General features: G+C 37.4%; 1 protein-coding gene across 1 annotated transcript in view; it reads left to right on the top strand.

Moving 5' to 3' along the window:
* osbpl6 (oxysterol binding protein-like 6) overlaps positions 1–18,497 on the top strand; it is a 52,289-nt gene extending 33,792 nt beyond the window's left edge. Inside the window, exons 10-24 of the mRNA XM_042336281.1 lie at positions 282–450; positions 523–526; positions 2,401–2,530; positions 6,601–6,708; positions 10,388–10,525; positions 10,874–10,961; positions 11,734–11,987; positions 12,255–12,392; positions 13,484–13,547; positions 14,527–14,605; positions 15,094–15,238; positions 15,488–15,632; positions 16,325–16,451; positions 17,962–18,084; positions 18,389–18,497. Coding sequence (XP_042192215.1) covers positions 282–450; positions 523–526; positions 2,401–2,530; positions 6,601–6,708; positions 10,388–10,525; positions 10,874–10,961; positions 11,734–11,987; positions 12,255–12,392; positions 13,484–13,547; positions 14,527–14,605; positions 15,094–15,238; positions 15,488–15,632; positions 16,325–16,451; positions 17,962–18,084; positions 18,389–18,497 — 1,821 coding nt within the window. The remainder of the gene's footprint in view (positions 1–281; positions 451–522; positions 527–2,400; positions 2,531–6,600; positions 6,709–10,387; positions 10,526–10,873; positions 10,962–11,733; positions 11,988–12,254; positions 12,393–13,483; positions 13,548–14,526; positions 14,606–15,093; positions 15,239–15,487; positions 15,633–16,324; positions 16,452–17,961; positions 18,085–18,388) is intronic.
* Positions 18,498–22,697: the final 4,200 nt, after the last annotated feature.

Genomic DNA, 22,697 nt, shown 5'->3' with positions numbered 1-22,697 from the left:
CTTTCTGTCCAGTGGAGTGAGTTTGGCTAAGTTTCTTTTGTATAGGTTCATATGTTTAGGATCCAAGTATTTGAATCCAGTCTGGAGTTAAGTACTTGGTGAATTTTAAGATGCCTTAATTTTAAGGTAGAATGCTGAGCTAACTGAATTCCTGAATTTTTACAAGATGTTTAGGAGGGCAGAGGTTTGGATTAGTAATTTAACTTTCAATGATTTATGCCTTGGAGGAGTGCTATGCATGTGTGTAAAATCGCTTTAAATCTCCTTGTTGACACTTGCAGGTTCCTTCTTGCGCTACTTTGTCCCCAGTTCGTTTGCACGCTTCAAATCCCAACCTATCTGCTGAAAATGAGGAAAACCCACCACAACCGAGTCCACCTGCTGATTCTCCTGACTCCAGTGCGGATTATACAAAACTTCAAGAGGAGTTTTGTCACATTGCACAAAAAGGTATTTGAACTCTTAGAACAGTCGTGTAAGTGCACCGGCTATTCAAAGGGCCATAAACAACATTCAGAGGAGTTCAGTTGAGAGAGTTCATTAACTTTCCATCAAAAGGAGCGAATCACTGTGGTTTAATCGTTGATGCTCCTTTGTATTGTCTCTGCATTGCAGTAAATTGAACTGCAATGAGAAATGCTGAATCTCCTGCTGCTGCTCCCAACATGGCTTTGTTTTTACTAATGCTACCTAGTCAGCTTATTGCAAATGAGTCTGTGGGTTGAAACAATTAAAGATCATCAACATGCGTGCGACGCAGAAGTATTTCGCTCGCCTTTGCTCGTTGAAAATCTTATGCATTTATTTGTTTTACAGTATAGCAAAGTATATAAAGACTTACATGTGTGCTAAAGCGATGATTAGATATACGTATTAGGTATGTACGTCTAACAAGATTAGTCAAAAGACATTGGCCTACATTTACTGAAAAGTTGCAGATTGCTCTTGTAGACGAATGTGGCAGCTTTTTGCACCATCAAGGTCATAAACACCAATGAGGTGAATGATCAATTAATCTTGAACGTTGTTGGCCAGGTCATTGAGAGATTTCTGCTATTGCATCGAATTGAATTTGGTTACTAATGGGATTACACCATTCACAAAGTCACTTGGCATAATGTCAACAGAATTTCACGCCAGAAATAATAATAATGATAATCCTTGCATTTGATACAGCGCTTTTCACGTCTTCTAGACGTCTCAAAGTGCTTCACAGAATATACTGTAAAGTGAATTGACTATATATTTGTGGGCGAAACATGGCAGCAAATTGCACACAGCAGTGTCCCACAAACGGTCGTGGATTGAAGTGACCAATTTTATCATTGTGTTTTTTTTCTTGGGGGATTATTATCAGGGGTGTGGAGTAAGGAAACTTGCCCAAGGTTTTGATCTGCTGAGAATCGAACCCAAGTCTTTCATTTGCGAGGCGAGTGCTCTAACCACTGAGCTACAGGATTCCTGAAATGGGGTGTTTGTGCACTAATATGTCACATGTTTATTCACAACCCACATAAAATGGCTAATACAAGGATAATTTGGGGATTTGTTTGCATTACACATGTTTATATTGTCTGTTTGGTCAGAATTTGACTGGATAGTAATTTTGTAAAATGGCTCTTAATTTTACGAATATAATTATGTAGCACAAGACATGAAAGTCTAAATAGGCTAGGGAGGCATAGTACCTTGATCACCCTACAGGCTGAGGAAGTAGAAAAACCATGATTGAAACCTTAGCGTAACTTGCACAAATGCAGTTGTCTGAGGAAAAAATTGTGGTACCCTATACTAGTTCGTGAGATTAGATGCATAAATTCTGTCATGAAAAATTATAATTAAAAGAGCATTGTAGAATGTTGGGCTTAGTTTTGTGTCGGAACAGGATTTGATCAAAGCATGAGATTCTCCAACTCATTGAATATGTACATTCATTTTAGACTTTCAGTAGAGGTTCACGTCAAAACTGTTTCCAAGCTGAGCAGTTTTTGATCTGCTAAATCAGAGATGGCCAACATGGATAAAATAGTCATGTGAAAATAGCTGCAAGTTGCGCTCAATTATGTTTGAAAAATATGAGCTTTTATCGTAGCTCTCTGACTTTCTGAAGGAATATAATTTATCAGTCCTGACACATAGCCTTACCAATGAGGATTGGGTATCACAAACTGATCTTTGTTATATTTCCAATGGTAGCAATAAAAATGTATTTATACTTTAAGTGACGCTGATTTAAAGAGAAATTTAGACTTGTTATAATTTTTTCATCAAAAGTTGCTTGACGAGGGTAAATTTTGATGAAAACAGTAGGATACAAATGGTTGTTTTAATGCGTAAAGAGATGTGCAGTGTTACATGCTTCACTGTTGGTGTTAATTTTCTGCTGCTTTCTTTTCACAGTTCACTGTCTCTTAAAGGCTGCTTCAACACCGTAGCGATAGAGAGGGAAAAACTGAAGCAATTGTTGTCAGAGCAAGAACATCCAGGCCACAATGCTCAACTCCTCAGCCTCAGGAGAACCCTTTCCCAGGTACTGTATATACACTCCAGGTGTTATATGGAGAGCTGGGAGTGACATGGATGTTGGTGTTGGAGATACGGTGATACTTGCATCTTTATTGGAAAACAAAATATCAAAACATAATCCATTTCTTAAATTTATTGAAATTATACTATACAGTTCAACGGTAACTCAGTGGGACAGCAGTTCCCAGTCTACACAAATGACTCTGTTATTTTTTTAAAATGAAGTAAGTCTTGATCTTCTCTTTTTGTGAGTGTTCTACCCTAGATAAGCCTCTGATCACTCTTCCACATGTGTGTACCTCTCATTCAGAGTCTTTGAGCCTAGTTTGTGGCAAGTTCACCATGTAACATTGATTCAGTCAGGAAACTAAAAGAGCATTGAGGTCCTTAGGTGGGAAGGTCTTTGGAAAAGGCTAAATGAGAATTAAGATTTTTTTTAACAAGAATCAAATTAATTTCGAGCGCACAGAGTTGAGTGTACATTATTGTATTTGCAATATATGAGGCTCTGGAAACAGAACTCTTTAGTTCTGTATATTAGCGGAAGAAAACTGCTGAAACCACCAGAGTGGTTGATGATTTGATATAGAAAGGAATATTGATTGAAATGTTCAATTTAATAGGCTTAATTTGCAAGCCAAGGATACCAGTGATGAGTTTGTCAGTGTTGTTTGATGGAAGCAATGTTATTTAAAACAAAAATGACTGAACTGCTTAAATATAATTGGCTATAGTTGGAGTAGTGAACATAGAAGGTCCAATTGTATTATGTATTAGCTGTACTGTTGCAGCGACGCTTGCAATCAAAGGATCCAATATGGAATGTAGACTTCAGTGATAGCACTCACAAGCCATTTGACATGCCATAAACACTGTGTGTACACCTTAATCAAAACCATATATTTGTGATGAGCATGTTTAGGTCATAGCTCAACCTAAGAAATACCCCCCAAAAAATATGCCCATGACACTCCTTCATGCAAGACCTTTCCAATGACGTATAAATCATGTCTCTACGTCAATCGGTTATTGAGTTCTTAGTGGACACATAGACATTACGTCTTTATTAGTATAGATATGAGTGTGGTTAAAACTGGGAAAGTCTGAATGATTAAACTGTGTATGACTTGCTATAATTTTTATAGACTAATAATACATTTGTGTAGTGCCTATCTCGAAGGACGAGAAATGGTCCACTTGCCAAGATCTTTTGATCAGACTCACAAATGTTTACAGGATCTAATGTGTGAAGATTTGTAAATATAGAATCCTGCAGGTATCTGTCTGTGCACATAAAAGAACCGACCCGCCAGAAAGTGCTCAATTGCTGACCTTATCTCTGACTTTTCGTGAAGTTGGGAAATTTCGCAAAGAAACACAGTAAGAATAAGGCAGGTCCAAGCAGATTTCTGGCAAGTCATTCTGAAACACATACAGGTATTTACAAATACTTCATCCGTAAATGATAGAAGCCCTTTACAATTGGATCAAAAAACAATGGACACGATTAGGTTACCAAAAGTGGAACAATTTTAAGCATATCTCCTTGGAGATAGATAATACACTTATTACTGTCTTTTGGGCTTACCATTGTAGTACCTATTGTATATCTGAGCCACCCGGAAAGATAGTTGAGAATTGGAGAAAACGTGATTCATTTATTCCTAAATAATTTGGCTTCTATGCTGCAATTTTTAAAAAATGCTCTATCGGATTTAAAATTGACTAACTAAAATAAATATTCTATCGTAATCATGCTATTGTGCAGAGATTCAGACGCTAGTTAATCAGTTTTGAATCTCTGACGTAACGATTCAAAAAAAAAATGGAATACAGGAGCCAGAATATTTAGAATTAAGTAAATCAAGTTTTCTCCAATTGCGAGTCCCGTATTGCCATCATTGTGCCAAGAATTAATTTACTCAGCAGTGTGTTGTGTGGTGGTATTAAACAATTAATGAGCCGATCCATAGACTGTAATAATGAATTAATGATTAATTTGTAGTTGCATATTAGATCTTTGGTGGTATATGAGCACCAGATCTGTTATCTTGTGTTGTACTACTAATGTGGGAGAGAAGCTCTTAGATGGTTTCCATTTGGAAGCAAACAGAAATTGAGCCACACCAATGTGCAAATTGTTTAGTTAGCCATAGTAAGATACTCAAAGTCACTCCAAAAAGCTCTTGTGTCATAACACAGAAAAAGATTTTCAATTTTGTAATGTTAACAAAGTGGAACTTGTACATGTGTTTTTTTCAGAATATTATTGAAATATGTATTCACAATTTCAGGCAGGAGTAAATCATCAGTCTATTCCTCGTTTGGCTTTGATTTATCAGTTTTTGAATCCTTTTAGTTGAGAGGATCTTATCTAGTTTCATTATTGAAAACTATTTGTTGTGCGCAATTGGCTGCCGCGTTTCACCCACAAAATATACAGTCAATTTACCTTACAGTGTATTTTGTGAAGCACTTTGGGACGTCTCGAAGATGTGATAAAGTACTATATCAAATGCAAGGATTACGATTATTACCACCTGTCCTAGTAGTTTGTTCCACACGTCTATCACCCAAATACAAGGATTATATATCACGTTTAGGTTGGACACGTTTTCACCTTTGTACTTCGATTCTCACAGACCTTAGAGTTTGAGATATTTAATATTCAATCTGATCATTAGTTCGAAACAACAAAGAAATCTAAATAATTGGCTTCTTCCAATTCCTAGTACACTATATTCATAACCACTGCTGTTCTGAACTACTGTATCAGTACCTTGATTATGGAACTTGTACAATCATATTTGTGTGTTTAGTACTTTTACATAGTAACAGTTTGAGGCAGGAATAAACCATATAGCCTAACTGATTTACTTTACAAACTATATAACCATGACATGGAATTCAATGATTTTTAAATCAGTTGTCATTCAAACAATAGATTTATTTGAGCGAAAGAGAAATTTTCCTGTGAGATACAGCACCACTTAACAGTTAACAAATCTGCCCACTTTGGTGGAAAATGATTCTTGTTGCTGTGTCCCGTTGTAAAAGTATGCTAATATCACTCCACTTGGTGTCAAGGGGAATGTTACTACCTTTAGTTACGTGAGATCAGAAACGGAGATACAATAACTTATTCCTGGATTTCCAATTCAGATAATTCAATATGATCGAGTTTTAATGAGACTTGAAGGTTTAATATGTATTGCCCAGAATTGATCAAATCATTATTGTAGCTTTTCAGTGAAATTGCTGCTTCACACACCAATGACCAATAATTCGGGTTGAAGGCTAAACATACGGTGCAGAAGAAATCATTTTCTATTGCAACTAATTTATTATTTGCTCCGCTCTGCAAGAACACTGTGATTTTACGCCCGGAACTGAATCCCAATCTGCTCTGCCGCCAGAACAATTGCTCTGGCTTAAAAGCGAGGGCATCCATTTATAGTTATTTTATTTCAGGTAGTAAAGGCATCTCTATAATTCCATTCATTTTGACTGGCAGCGTTGAGTAAATTCTCTCCATTGCGGAATCTTACAGCTCGCACCGATTTAAATCTGCTCCTGTTTTTTTTCTCTGCTGTTGAGTTTTGAACGCTGAAATCCACATCTGACGAGACCCACACATTTCCATTCTCCATCGAAAACATGCTGAAGGCATTACAGTACACACTGTTCCCTACACCTACTAAAATCTTCCACTTAAAATGCCCATGAGGCTATGAATGCCAGTTGTGTTCGTTTGCCATTGATGGTGGGAGCCATTGCAGCAAAGTTCAAACTTTCTTTCATTTTTTTAACTTGGCAATCCTGAATTCAATTGTATTACTCCCAGTGACCAGAGCCTGCGACTGTAGAACTTTACCAGCACAGAAGAATATTACATTCAATCTCACTTCCCTAGTTTCTCTCACAAGCGTTTTCTGGGAAGTACTGTTAAGAATTCCCGTAAACTACAACTTCAGAAAGTTGATTGCTGACTTATTTTTTTCTATATTTTTTTAGTCTACATTTTATTTTATTCCAGAGAATTTTTTCAGTCGAGAATAATGTGATTTATTTTAGGCCTTGAACCAGAATGCTGAGCTAAGGAGCCGTCTGAATAGAATTCATTCCGAATCTATCCTCTCTGATCAGGTTGTCAGTGTAAACATTATCACGAGCCCAGATGAGGTAAGATTGTGACTCGTCGTACAGCAGTATGTCCTTAATCATTTTTAACAGAAATATGTTATTCCCTCTGTAAATACAAATCTACCAGATGAAGAGAAGCCAAGTGATTGTTCTGCTTTAACTGTTGATGTGAAAGGTTTGTGAAATCTGAATTGTGAGGCCCTGGTTACTTTTATCAACAATGATCCCTGTTATTTGAGAGTAGTTCTGCTGTTAGCATTGCGTGTTATGAAATCTATACTGACTTTGAAAGTTAAAGCTTATATCTGCTCCTTCTAGCATAGTTGTTGGCATCTTGTTAGCACGTTGCGTTTGGCTTCTGTAACTGTTCATTTTCTAAATCTCAAGGTTCGATTTCATAATTATTTCCGTTGCCTTCAAGGTTTCTTTGTGTGCTAATGGGGGGAAAAAAAGCTATGTTGTATAACTTTAATCCACTGTCACTTTGAACTGAGACACAATAGAAGAGATATTTTGGAGCCAAAAAATAATGGTTACATTTTCAATGAGAGGTTTCATGAGCATTTTCTGAAACTATGAAAAAAACATACAGCCTCCAATTTTTCTAATCAGTCACTTACTGCCAATTATAATGTTGTCATTCAGGTGTTGAATGCATCTGGCAGTGTTAACACGACTGCAGTCATTTTGGGGGTAGGTTTAATGCAGCAATAAATGATTAACATGAGGGAAATTAAACATCATTTGATGCCAATTATTAGGGTCAGGTCCAATTAACTTAAGTAGCTCTGCATAATCTGATCATTTTAAAAGACATGAGAACAACTCTGAGTCACATTTGGTCCATGTTCCTACATCTTTGACGCAAGTTACAGCAGCAATTGTGCAGTCTTGAAGAGTAGACCGTTCAGGAGAAGAGCATAGGAAGAGGCCAGCAAAGAGAAGGATTTACCACTTTGAAAAGTACTAAAGTACCATAATAGACAATTTTGCTATCTTGGAGAAGTATATTCCTGGTTTTAATTTCACTGAGGAGGTAATTTTTGTAGGAAATACACAGTCACCAGGTTTTACAGCATAGGTGTGAAGTGTCCTCTCAATGTGAAAGGTGCTACATCAAATCTAAGGTATTATTATTGTTTCAGCTGTTCAAATGCCGGCTAAAGATATCAGGGGATCCTTTATTATAATAATAATAATAATAATCCTTGCATTTGATATAGCGCTTTTCACGTCGGGAGGACGTCCCAAAGCGCTTCACAGAACACACTGTAAAGTGAATTGACTGTATATTTGTGGGCAAACGCGGCAGCCAATTGCGCACAGTAATGTCCCACAAACAGTCGTAGATTGAAAATGACCAATTTATTATTGTTATTGGTTTTGGAGGGATTATTATTAGGCTCTGTGTGGAGTAAGGAAACTTGCCCAAGGTTTCGCCCTCTGCCTGGAATTGAACTCAGGTCTCTCACTTGCAAAGCGAGTGCTCTAACCACTGAGCTACAGGACTGACTGTGCCTATCAACCAGAAAGCCATTCAGTTTCTGGTGGTGGGTGATGTTCAGTAAAAATGACTGTCCAATAATTCATTTCTTGAACCGGGCTTTATTTAAATGGAATAACAAACAGCAAGCCTGCTTTCTGAAGGACGTGGCTATTCTGGAGCTGCTTAAGACAGACATCAATCTGTCTGAGACCAGCCTGAAGGTCATCTGTTTGTAATATGAATTTTTTAGTCACTACAGACTCTAAAGTTGGCAGCAAGTCTATACTCATTTATTCTAGTGTGTAGAGCTGGCAGTGTAGTGAAGGGGAAAAGGTGGCAGCACCACTGAATTTGATGCTTTCACACACCAACAGGCGTGACCGGAGGGCAGTGTGTATGGCCACACCCGACATTAGCTAACGGTATATCTACTGCAACAACAACTTGCATTTATATAGCGCCCTTCACGCCGGGTAAGGTTCGGGAGTGCTTAACAGTGGCGGAGTTTGACAACAAGCCAGGAGGAGAGGGAATGGGAAGGTGACCGTAATCATGAACAAAAAAGATCTGAGTTACACATCTGAGTTGAACCTGGGAGTAAACTAAGCAGAGGCTTTACCAACAGAGCAATCAATTCACCAGTAATTCAGCTCCGAACCACACTTCAATCCAAAAAAGGTTTAATGCCTCAAGTGTTAATGGAACCTGGTGCATGCATACACGATTCTAAGCGCTCCGAGAGACTATCCCGCGTGAAGGGCAAGTTGTTGTTGTTGCTTGCTATTCTAAAACAAATTCCCAATTTATTTTTGATTTTAAATCCTGCAAAATATTTTGTCAGTTATGCCCCATCATTGAATAAAATCTGAATGAATGAAGGTTACTGTTAGCTTCTGTGAACTAATGCATAGCGCTGAAGCCAATCACTCGAAACTTACAGTTTAATCAAAATATTGCAATGTTTTATTAAGCTATTTCTGTCTAAAAGTGGAAATGGTTGTTTCGGAAGTGCCAACATAAAATACTGGGGCCAGCTTTTCTATTAAAGCTAAAAATACATTTCTCAGGTTAAAATGCCAGAAGCATATTGATGTTAAATTGGTTCAGGGACTGAACACAAAGCAACCTGTGGGCTACAGGTTTGATATAACCGCTCTACGGTTTTCTGTCAAGGTACAGTTTATGTAATGAAAAATTATGCAATTACACAGGATTGGTAAGCAACACTACATTTAGCTATAAAGAATCATCAATTGTCAAACATGTACAGAGTGTTGTGCTGTCATACTAAAGAGCCCATGGAGACCTATTCTAGGACAGCAAATGAAATAAACCGATTGCCAGAATGCAGATGACCCATTTGTACCTATCCTGGCTGAACGCATCAGTCATATTCACTGTAGATAGTAAAAATAGTCATTAAAATTCATTGTCGTAAACGGGTTAATGACAAAAGTAAAGATTAGCATTGACCAAAAGGCAGGTCATTTCATTCTGATTCAAACAGTAAATCTGTTCAGAGTGTGAGATCTCAGTTGTATTCTAATATGCAGAATTGTTATCTAATTGAGGACCCTGTGAGCACCTTAGGCTTATGTTATCCCGTGGTGCTAACTTGCCGGATCAATTTCAATCAATGGAACTGAAAGTGGATGCAGTGATTTCACGGATTTCTGAATCCACCCACTGTGACACATTGCAGTACAGTTTATGCATAGTGATGAAATCCTGTGTGTTTTTTCACATTAAAAGGATCCCTGCCCACTTGTATAAAGACATGCTGGTTTGCTGAATGTTTGTTGAGTCTCAATAGCTTCTCAGGAGTGAATCTTTTGCCCTGTGGGATCATTGCTACAGAAGCTGCTGTGCTTCTCTGGTGGTCTTTGTATAAGGAAGGATTTGCAGAACAACACAGCGAGCCTAACATAGCGACAGCTGCATCTGACTCGTTCCGATTCATTTTATAATATACTTTACAGTCCATTTAAATCTCACACGGGGTTGGTAAACACAAAGTAGAAGTGCCCAGAGAAGAGACTATCGAAGCTATGTCCTGGAGCAAAAATGTGGGTTGTACATTACACGTGTTATGTTACAAGAAATGTTACGGAGTTTAGAACTTTTTTAGACATAACTTCAATTATTTTGGTTCCTAAAATGAATGGCTTTCAAATTTCATGAATTTAATATCACACTTTTACATTCTTTCCCCTTCCACCCAATTCTCTTCAGCCTAATGACAAGATTCATGTCAATATCCCACTGTCCCAGCAAGTCTCTAATGAGAGCAGGCTCTCCATGTCGGAATCGGTGTCGGAATTTTTTGATGCTCAAGAAGTGCTTTTGTCAGCAAGCTCTTCAGAAAACGAGGTAAGAGACATTGAGGACAACTCCATCGCAACAGTTTGGAGCAGACAGGAACTAATGGTGAAACAGGTTGTTAGAATTGTTGGTTTTATCAAGGATCTAAACTATGCACATTTCTAAGAAGAGGTTTAAAAGAAATTGTTAAATATTATTGAAGAAAAATATATTCACATCACACATGCACACATTTAAGTGCTCCAGGATGCTACCCTTCGTAAAGGGCGCTATATAAGTGCTATATAAGTAGCTGTTATTGAAGACATAGGCAGGATTTCCTTGGAAGGAGACATATGTTTGAGAATCTAGAGCTAAGATATAATAACACTCTTCTGTATTCCTTTTCTCTGCCAGGGATCGGATGATGAATCATATGTTAGTGATGTCAGTGACAATATTTCAGAGGACAATGCCAGTGTGGCAGACACTATTTCTCGACAAGGTATGAGCCCCAGATTTACACTTTTTTGCAAGAAATTATTTACGACGTGCTTTCTCGATAGTTTCGAGTTTGCCAAGAAGCAAGCCTGGAAGTGTTATTTTAATAACTGCAAAGTGCCAAAGTGTGTTACCAGCATACGGTATAGATTGGCTCAATTGTGTTTCAAGGTGGCAAACTCTCAAAGGGTTCAGATGTGTCATAAGCAAATTTATCATTATTATGTTAGGCCTGGAGATCTGCAATGTCCTTGAAACACACTCTTAACAATGTACAATTCTTTCTATTATGCAGTAAGCATTCATTGGCCTTATTATTTCCCTCCTTCCCCATTTTGGTGATTTTTTTTCAGGGAAGTTGATGTCAGTTGCGTAGTCAGCTACCCCTTTATTCACTCCCCTCCTCACCCCATCCTCCTGCAGTACCACTTCTGACTGAGATCAGCTAACACAAGCATTGGAAACCAAACCTGGGGCCTTCGTGTTCTATGCAGCTCAGTTCTGCTCTCACACATCTGATCTCACACAAGATCAGATATAAATAGTAATATCTGTCTTTCAAATGCATCGGCTGAAGATGGTTTAAGTGTCTTGTAATGTTATTTATGCTGCTGTTTTTGCTAATTGAGTCTATAGGCTAGGAATTAAATATATGTGCAACATAAAAAGTAAGTACCGAATGATGTTTGATTCTCGAATTTATAAACGTAATATTGTTGACATGCATAATTCTAGGACGTGGAGGAAAATCCGTGCTTAATCTCTTACTGTTACAGTACCTAACGGCGAACTCATCGGAGGCGCATTTAGAAATGGCAGACGCACGTCTCTGCCTGCACCTTCACCTGACACCAGCAGTATCAATCTGTGGAACATCTTGAGGAATAACATCGGCAAAGACTTGTCCAAAGTCTCCATGCCTGTGGAGCTGAATGAACCCCTCAATACTCTGCAACATCTTTGCGAAGAATTGGAATACTCTGAATTGTTGGACAAGGCTGCTGAAACAGATGACCCATACGACCGGATGGTAAGTTACAATTGGATTTGTCCCGTCTCTTATTTTACTATTGCGGGAGAGAATAAATTGCATTGATACATTCCCAGTGAATGACCTAAGAGGTCTTTAGCTTATCGTGGCCCGTATGACGTTTCTGGAAAGTTCGCCTGAAATCCTGCAATCTGATTTGTGCTAAATACTTGAGATGACAAATGTTTGTAATGTTGATTTATTTTGTTAGTTATTGCATTTTTATTAGTTATATATTGCCACCTTCATTATTTCCTTCATCTCCAGGTTCTGCTTGCTGCGTTTGCAGTGTCAGGATACGCTTCTACATATTACAGAGCTACGTTTAAGCCTTTTAACCCAGTGCTTGGGGAGACGTATGAATGTATTAGGGAAGACAAGGGATTCAGGTTTTTTTCAGAGCAGGTATGTATGATTGCTATACAAGTCCAAGGTGAATATTTTATCTTTCAAAGAGAACTCCATCCAACCTTTGTTGTTGAGCTGCTTTTCGCTACAGACATGCAAACAGCCAGGTTCTCAATTTCACCTTGAAATATGAGTGAGGAAAAATATTCTGCAACTGTTGTTTTCCTCCCAATTTTTTTTCTTCTCGATTTTATTCTTTCATCCTGACTTATTATTTTAGCAGCTGTTGCATTTTCATGTCTTTTTGCCCCTTCATTGTTTACCTGTTAAAAATGTTGGTGAAGCTGACAGGCGGGTGTTGTTTACAGTTTGTCTGTCCAAATGAGTGAAGTTGTTGGTATGAGAAACTCCATGAAGCATGGTTTTGGAAGCTCAGACAGCATAGCATTGCCATCTGTTAAATCTGTTGTGCCATCAAATTATTTCCAGTTTCTAGATGTTACTATTTATATTTCCTGTACAGTTTTAGGACAGTAAATGTTCCAGGTTCAAAGACAAACAACTCCTTATTGTACTTACTAATTGATGGAGCCCATGTATTGTACTTACCACACTGCAAATCTGCTAAAACTTACACCCAATCAACATGAAAATCGATCCCAGTGCAAATCGACCTTGAGACCTTTTGGGTCCCAATGGCTGAGATTACATCGATGTTTCTCCAGCTCATCGATTCACGTCATTACAGTACAAATATAGGCAGCGTAAATCAATCTGGCCTGCACTCAATGAAGCTTCCTTAAAGCCAATAAAACCATCAGGAGTTGTTTTTAATGTGTTAAAAATGAGTCGACCCTTTGATAATGTCACAAAGCAACTCTGGTTGGCAGAGCATGTGCAGAGCTCTCTCGCACAGCGAAAGAGGTTTTGGAGCTGGAAGTATAAATTTCACTTTCTAATCCAAAATGCTCTAGACTTGGAAGCAATGTAACATTGCTGTACAAAACAGGCCAGAGATAATTCAATACTTGTTTCATTTTATACAGCAAGTTTTAAGGAATTTATATTTTGCACCACTCCATCGTTTGTCACTGAAGTGCTTAGCAAACTGGTACTTTGATGCCTTTTTCTCTATTTCCAATTTCCAGGTCAGCCACCATCCACCGATTTCTGCCTGTCACTGCGAATCCAAGAAATTTATTTTTTGGCAAGGTAATGCATCTAGTTTTACTCATTTTACAGTAAGTCAGGCTTGATATTCAGCAGATTTGATTCAGATGTGAAGTGGCGGAACTCAACCAGAATAACTCAAAACTACTATTGAAAACCTGTTAGAAAAAATGAGTTTTTAAACGTAGTAAAGCTTCAGTGTACAGTTGGATAAACTGAGAGTCCTTTATCTAATATTCGATTCTTCTACACAGTTTATGCAGATTTAATGTGATTTCAAGTTGAGGCAACACAAATTTATGCTGTATGTGCAGGTTAACAAGTGTCATGCAGAGAAGCAAATGGGAGGTAGTCTCACGGATGGGGAGTGAACAATGCAAAGTGAACATTTGAATTTTAAATTTATGAAGCTCCTTGATGCTGCACTGGATTGCTCTGCAGATTTTATTTTAACATTATGCAAAAGCTTGAGTTAAACCCCTGGCTCCTCAATGAAGCTAAGCAATAAGTGGCATTTGGTGCTGGTGAACAGGGTGTTGCCCTCATACAGAGCTCTACTTCAATTACATTCAACCCAAGCCAGCAACATTAAAGCAGCTTACAAGCTCGTATTACTGCAGCCAGCCGCAGCAATGGGATAGAACAAGGTATTTTAGCCTGTTTAGTTTGCATTAGTACATACAAGAATTTGCTCAGCGAACGAAGACCAAGTTCGCCTTCCACCATCCTGGCAGTCGCTTGACATGTCGTGTCCCAAACTATATACTGTATCCCGAGATATTATTTTCTAGCAGAAATCTATCTAATTTGTTCTTGAAACAAATGACATTGTCTGCCATAACTATTCACACATCATTGTGTCTGTTAATAATGAATCCCATTTGGCTTTCTCCTCATGTACTTGTTAGGCTTGGAGATGAAGTATTCTTGTGTGCTGCAAAATTGATCTGCAGTGATAGCCATTGATCAGAAGACGTCTGCTTTCCATTCTAACTGTTATCACATTTCCTGTTGCTTTTAGATATCAGATGGAAGAACAAATTTTGGGGAAAATCCATGGAAATACTTCCAGTAGGAAGAGTGAATGTCACACTTCCTAAGTGAGATTAAATGTTGATTTGCTTTTGTTTGCTTTTGAATCCTCAATCGTGTAACACCTGCAGCAAACTGGATTAAAATGTTTAGCACCCTCTCAGTCAAAATGGCACAGCACTGAACCAAATGTTGATCTCTGCCAGTTGATAATGTAGACTTCTTGGAAATTTTCTTGCAGAATCCATTTATAAAACCAGATTTCAGTACACACGTACTCTGTCCATCTGTTCTCACTGCACACAACTCCCAGACACCACGTGTTTGTCTCACTAACAAGCAGCAAGGTAGCAAGAGAAGGAAATTTGTGCTTCTCTTGGCTCCAAATGGAATCTTCCTGTATAATATATCAGCTTTTATACCAGGGCATTTCACACCCACTTGGCTATTAGCAATTTACATCTCAAATAATCTGTGTTACCAAATTACCATAGATTGTTGTATGGTGACAAAATATTGCAGGAGCAGAAATAATTAATTTGCATTAATGTTCTAGATACGGCGACCAATTTGAATGGAATAAAGTCACCACCTGTATACACAATATCCTTAGTGGGAGGCGCTGGATAGAACACTATGGAGAAATCGCCATCAGAAACACGAAGAACAATGCATGCATTTGTAAACTGAGCTTCATTAAGGTAAGTGAAAATGCACTCGCGCGTGTTTTAGGAACACGTTCTTAGATTCATAATGTTGATTATTTATAAAAGTAATTGTGCCGTTCTCTGGAACTTCTCTTAACGAGTATTTAACAACATATTTAACAGCCTATAGAAAATCTAAATCAATAATGTGATTAGAAACAGATTCCTCATTCCAAACTAGAATATAAAGAACGTGTAAATAGTTAAATACACAGTCATTCCTCCTGTGATATATTTGCCCAGGGAACATACTGGAGTTCAAATGTAAATGAGGTTCAAGGGTTTGTGATGGATCAGGAAGGAAAGGTGGTCCGACGGCTGTTTGGCAAGTGGCATGAGGGACTTTACTGTGGAGTTGCACCTTCAGCCAAGTGCATATGGAGACCAGGTAAGATTACTGCTAATAAATTGTTCCATTTCAGAGTGTGCACTCCGGGACTAACCCGTGTGAAGGGCGCTATATACCTGCAAGTTATTGTTGTTGCACTTTAATCACACTCATCAACTGAATAACTTTAGCTGATTATATATTTTTTGATGTTTTGCTGCAATATATTTTATTATGCAAATTGTAGTTACCTTGCTTTAGATTCTGTCTTTAAAATGCGTATGATGTAGACAGTACATGACCCAGAATGTGAGGGGAAAGCTGGAGGGTGTAAGCTTCAAATGAACAAGCCTCAAGTAAGACGGCAGATCAGAAGATGTTTTTTCTCCCCATGCGCAAAAGAACAGTTCACGTTGTTTGAATTAATACCTTAAAAAAAATTCTGTTTTAGTTAGGAACAGAATTGGAGGATATACAAATAGAGCAAAAGTTAATGCTTTCATTGTGAAGCACTAGTGACTAAATAATAAGCAAATAAAACGTCTGCTGTTACTGGGCCTTCGCTTGTGATCTTTTCATGTTCTGTTCAGTGTTTCTGTGCGCTCATTGCACCAATCAATATAATTAACTCCTTTGGGGACTAGTTATAATCCAGATGATGTGTTGACTTTGCATTGTTTTATAGATCCATCCATTTCATTGTATGTTTTATTTTGTCTACATCTAACTATCTACCGTTTAAAACTCCACAGGTTCCATGCCAACAGATTACGAGATGTATTATGGTTTCACAAGGTTTGCAATTGAGCTGAATGAATTGGATCCAGTCTTGAAGGAACTCCTCCCACCAACAGATGCCAGATTTAGACCTGATCAGAGGTAAAGGATTAAGTAACAACCTAAACTAAATACTGCCATATCCGTTTGCTCAGGAAAGATAGAGTTGTATTTTTAGTTCATGCCCTAATGAGAGTCAAAGGGTTAAACTTCTACTTTGTTCATTTCTGATTACCAACCACTTCTGGCTTAGAGGGAGGATAGGCAACTGATTTAGACGTTTGACAGTGCTAAAATTAGTCCTATAACCTGTTCGAGTTAATATTTGCATTTGATATTCACAGAAGCAAAGACTGAATGATCTAAGCTTTTCTTCTCTTCATGCAAAATTTAAAGCATTGACCAAGTGCATCACTGTGACTGGAGAAATCTTTTTTTGGAGCAAATCTTTACTGAATGGAAGTTGCGCCTTAGGGTGTCCAGCCAACGCAAAAGGCACTTTATAAATCCGCATTTGTATTGTAATTATTTTGGGGGCAACAAGTGGAACAATATTGCTCGAAAGATTCTCACGCAGTGGATCAGTTCCAAGTACAGCTGATCTCAAGGATCATAGAGGACAGTCAGGGGAAATATTCCTGCTGGAATGGAAGGGAAAGATCACAAGTCTTGAGGGTGAAAAATCTTGTGGAATGACCCTGATTTAGTTGGTGAGATGAGACCCTAAGCTGTTTTGTGAGGTGCAACGGGTGAAAGTAACGTATTGATGTGTTCCCTAAAAATCCAAATATGTTTGGCTACAGATATTTTTCATCGTGCATAAAGTTTGCTAATTTGTTTTCATTAATTTTTTTTCAATAATTGTTTTTCTATTCCTGCAAATGACGACATGAAAAACGTAATAGTCATAGCTTCCGCTTGTGATGAAGTCATGTTCCTAGCTCTGCCCCCTCATTCAGGCTTGTGTAACCTCAGCCACACAGCAGACTGATCTCTTTGTTATATTAAAAAAAAGTTTATTTACAAAGGTTTGTTTCTCTGAACGCAAATCACAGAAACAGCTAAACCAACCAACGTAGCCAAATACGTTCCATTAAACAGCAACAAAATTCCATTAAATGCTACGAGTACCAATTTATAAATTGTCCTTGTACTAAATCCATTTGAACACAAGGCAGGAAATTCAGCAGTCATGTTATCGATCCACGAGGTCTGGCTTTCTCCTTTCCCACAGCTCGGGTTGGTCATGGGGAGAGGGGAAGTGGAGGGCTCAGGGAGAGACAGACACCAACGAAAACACAACCCTACTCCCTCAACAAATGATATCAGCGAGAAAGACTAAAAAAAAAGTTCTTATGTGCCACGTGAACATCAATGTGCCTTCAAAGGACACACAATCAGACAACCTGAGGGGGAGAGTGGAGAAGATGTAGAGTCCTGGTAATAATGTATAAAACGGGAAAGATGATGGTTGAGGGGTGGATATCAACAGGCAGTAGAAGGCCAAAGTGAGTGCGGTTCCCGATGGTGAGATCTCATCTGTCTATTAATCCCGGCTGAATGCAAGTGTCAGTTCTGAAGCAAAGCTTGAGTCATGATTTCTGGTTATCAGATACTTGGAAGAAGGAACCACTGAAAGTGCAGCATCTGAGAAGCGTAGAATAGAGGAATTACAGCGAGAGCGGAAGAGATGTATGGAAGAAAATAATATTATTCACCAGCCACGATTTTTCAAGTGAGTAGCATTCGGCATACGAATGGTTTGGCCTCTTCCGTTTTAGGAAGAATTTGCAGTAACTAGAGCAATAGTGTCTTGTCTAGCAATTTATGAAAAGCTTCAATTGACAAATCTTTTCTCTCTACTAAAGCGACTTAAAACGCTGTGCAGACAAACGGTGGCAGTGACTATTTGTAAGTGAACAAACATTCACCTCCAAATGTCACTGTATTGTAGATCGTGTGAAGTGCTTTGAGACGTTTGACAATGCGATGAGATGCTCTATCAAACGTCAGGATTATTATTTTCATTTAATATGCAGGAAAGTATCTGAGGGGAACCAAAGAGAATCATGGGTGAGCAACGGAAACTACTGGGAACTACGAAAGGATCCTGGATTCAGTAAATTAGAAAGTTCAACACTCTGGTAATTGATTATGAAGGAAAACTAACATTCTTCAGAAAGAAAATATTAACTATGCATAAAGTTTGCTATTTGATATAGCTTATTGCGGTCATGAGGTTCAGCAGGTCATCTCGAATGCTAAGTATGTCTGTAATAATGGACATCTATTGTATGTTTGATCATGACCCAAAACACTGTTGGTTATAACTTTTGTTTTACACTAAAGCTGTGAATTTTTGGTAAACCAAAAGTGTCATTTAAAGGGAATGCACAATGACTAGGAAAGGCTGTGTAACAGCCATGTATTTATAAAGCATATTCGTCTTAAAGAAGCATTTATTACGGTTTGTCAAGCTATTTCTTTGCTAAAGCTTTTCATCTTCGTTCTTCACGCATTAAAATAGTAAATTCTTTCCTTTGGAATCTACATAGGTCAAACCACTTTACAAATAGTGTAATGTACCATATCAAAGATTAATGTGCCTCGAGTACAAAAGAATAATTAGGTCACTGGTCATCATTTATTCATGGTCTAAAACATATCATGAAGCATTTGTAATTGCTTTCTTCTACCATTACTTTGGTGGTCCTATATTTGTGTTCAGTGTCATCATTTGAGTTTGTGTCTAGTATTTATCAGCAATATATGCACTATTTGATGCTAAAAATGTGTTTTTTTTATATCCAACATGTATGCACAAACAGGGAAAAAAAGGCACATCAATTAGCAGAACAGTTAAGTACATCAGTTATTTAGGAATTGATTTCAGTCAATTGTTTGTAGTTTTATGTCAGCCCGTTCAGTCTTGGAGCCCAGATTGAAGTTAGTTCAGTAGAAATTGGTTATTGAACATTCATTTAAAGGGAACATCTGCACAGAGACAAATTCATTTCCCATTGACGGTTGATGTAACACTACAGTTGGATAAATGGATTGTGTTGCTCCGCACAGGAGATGCTCCCATTAAGAAGCGTTTGTATGTTCTTGTGAAGGTAATCAAACTGAAACATTATTAGCTGTTTAAACTTCATGAAAGTTTTTTAAAAAAATTTAAAAATTTGTTTCCATTCATTTTTTTTTAAAGTAGAAGATCTTTTCTGGATCTCTGATTGCTAATGTTTCTTTCACCGGTGTAAATCATTACTGTTTTACTATTTCACGAGCGCAGCAGCATCTATTTTATCCTTAGCATTAGATTCCAAATAACCGTCCAGTGAAATATTAGGCTCTTTTACATATCAGGATATATATTCACACGCCGAGCTGCCCAAAAATCAATTGGAATCTTTTCCTCATGTGAAGTTCATGAACTTGTTAATCTTAAAATGCAACAAAATTATGCGAGAACAGTAGTTAATCTTTTTATATTTAATAATAGCCTATACAGACAACTAGCTGATTTATTTTGTTTAAAAAAAACTTATTTAGCTTACTCTTTATAATGGAATAATGCAGAATTTATGCTGGCAGAATGCATTTAGATTCTCCAAATGTTGCTGTTTCCCCCCCCATGCCGGAAAGTTACAAGAAAGACAAACCAGTCCAGAATTATATTAAGTCTTTTAGTTATAATGCATTGGATTGTGCATTAGACAAAAATGTTTTTTGCTCTTTAACTAATGGGTTTATGTGTTTCCATTGTAGCTACGTTAGGTAGCTGACAATATTTACCAGTATGTCAAAAGAAAGTCATTCAGTTTTATGGCTCCACTTTTGGTGTAAGACCTGTCGAAAACCTGAAGCAGAATGTTTACCTGATCGTTTTACTTTTTATTGGTTTTCATTTTGCAGCCCACCAATTTTCCATTACTGATGAATTACTGATGATGATTCGTAAGATTTCTTAAGTTTTCGGAGATTTGGAACCAAGAATTTGGACTAAATGCTGTGTTTGTATCCATTATTTGGGACACCCCGAAAAAATAGGCAGTGAAGAGTGGTTCTTTGTAGGGTTTCAGATTGTGTGGTGCAGTGCAATTCTTGAATCGGGATTCATTGGGAGCGTCAGGGAATAGATTTGTTTCAGAAATGAAATTGATAGAGCTTACACTTACCTTTAAGTGTACCGAGGTTCATGGATGGGAACATCCCAGTTAAGGGTATATATTAAGTGTATATAAACTACAGTTATTGACCAACGTTTATAAAATTTATTCAACCTTCGTTGCAAAGATTCTTCATGTTGCACTGTGTAGAAGTCGTTACTTTTCATCGCTGTGGTTATAATTATACTTTCAAAAGGATAGTGTGATGAAATGTAAATACCATCAGGTTTTACCAATCTACTTCCACAGTATTCTTTTTTAATTCTTTAGAATCTATCTGTCTTAATTGTGCATATAAGTTAATTTTTGAGAAAAAAACAGAATGTATTTCAAGAGATGAGAATATTATCGTTAATCCTGCTGTTGCACTGAAATTACTCATTCTGTGAATAAAGTTGATCTGCACTTATAATATAGTATTAATCATCAGTCTTTTTTTTCCAGTATCCAGGTTCCTCATCCACCTTTGCAATGATTTATCTTTAATTTACCTTCATTACTCATTTTAGTTTTCGCGTTTATGAAAATAACATTTTTGTTTATAATTTTAGCGCATTTTTCATGTCAATGTGTTCCTCCAACATATTTAAATTTCTTAAAAGATATTCTTCATTTTATTCTAGGGAATTACATTGGGATATTTAATCAGTGCAGTAGTTATTTTTACTATATTAATTTGGGTTTGACTTTTGTGAAAAGTAATCTTATTCGAGTGCCTTAAGGTCCAATTGCTGCAAAATTAAATATAATTAGTCTTTAGTAGAGAAGTAGGCACATATATGTAAAGCAGAGGGTTCAACATAACTGCTTTCTAGCTAATTCAGACTGTTTTTCATGAATTAGGTTGTCTCAAAATCTAAATATGTAATTCAGCTAAAAGGAAAACAAAACTTTCCCTCCCCTTTAATTTCAACAAAAATGTTTTAATTGCCTGACAGTAACTGGGTCCTAACACTGTTAGGTTTTGTGGAAAAGGAAAATGCAATTCGGCACATTTTTGTAAGATTATATGAACTGAAGAGATGATTAAAGTTCAAGGAAATCAGTGCTTGTCCACACATTACACTGTATCTCAATATGAGTTGTGAAGAATTTTCTGCATTACTGGAATCTATTATTATTCAACATTACTTAGTGTTTATTTGTTTTCATTTGGCCCTCCCTTCCTGAAGACTGGCTGGAACTCTTTGTAAATTAAAGGATCATTAATAAGGGACAGTATATTTGGTATGTAAGTAGTGGGCTTTGCAGTGAACAGATAGTACTGTAATATTTTGACAACTGTTTACTGTTTATGTTTTCAGGCTGCGCCTGATTTAAGTGGGAACCCATGGATTTTTACTATCTATTGTTTAGAGATAATGCTTCATCTGTTACAACGTAAATTAAATTGCATGTGCAAGTAAAAATTAGCCTGCCGTGAATGTTACAAATGCCTTACCATGATTTGTTCTCTTAGAAGCCCGAAACGAAGTGACTGGTGCTAAACCTGATGGTGATGCTTACATAGGTTACTGAAGTGCATTTTCATAAGGACCCCTGAAGAAGTGCAATTGTTAACTAATGCATATACATATTTCCTTATTATATTCTGTAAACTGCTGCTATTTGTGCTTGTTCTAATAAAACAGTATGGCACCATCAAAAACAGTGATTTTTTTTAAAAAATGCGAACGTCTTTTGAATTCAGTTTGTGTAGAGTGAGTATTCTCATTCAAGACGTCAATTTGTTTTTTAGGATATAAAATATAGAGTCTGGTTATCTTTTAACTCAAATATTTTATTGTTTTTAATTGGATGAAAAAAACTTTTTTCCATCATGGCTCCATCCTTCCCTGATGTACCAAACAGCACGTTGAAAGATCTGGAGTCCTGTAGCTCAGTGGTCAGAGCACTCGCTTTGCAAGTGAGAGACCGGAGTTCAATTCCAGGCAGAGGGCGAAACCTTGGGCAAGTTTCCTTACTCCACACAGAGCCTAATAATAATCCCTCCAAAACCAAAAACAATAATAAATTGGTCATTTTCAATCTACGACTGTTTGTGGGACATTGCTGTGTGCAATTGGCTGCCGCGTTCGCCCACAAATATAGTTAATTCACTTTACAGTGTGTTCTGTGAAGCGCTTTGGGACATCCTCCTGACATGAAAAGCGCTGTATCAAATGCAAGGATTATTATT

The sequence above is a fragment of the Callorhinchus milii genome, unplaced genomic scaffold (assembly GCF_018977255.1).
Source record: "Callorhinchus milii isolate IMCB2004 unplaced genomic scaffold, IMCB_Cmil_1.0 Scaffold6, whole genome shotgun sequence".
In the NCBI taxonomy this organism is placed as follows: Eukaryota; Metazoa; Chordata; class Chondrichthyes; order Chimaeriformes; family Callorhinchidae; genus Callorhinchus; species Callorhinchus milii.
Note: the sequence above shows the minus strand (reverse complement) of the source record. Positions and strands in the feature narration are given on the sequence as shown.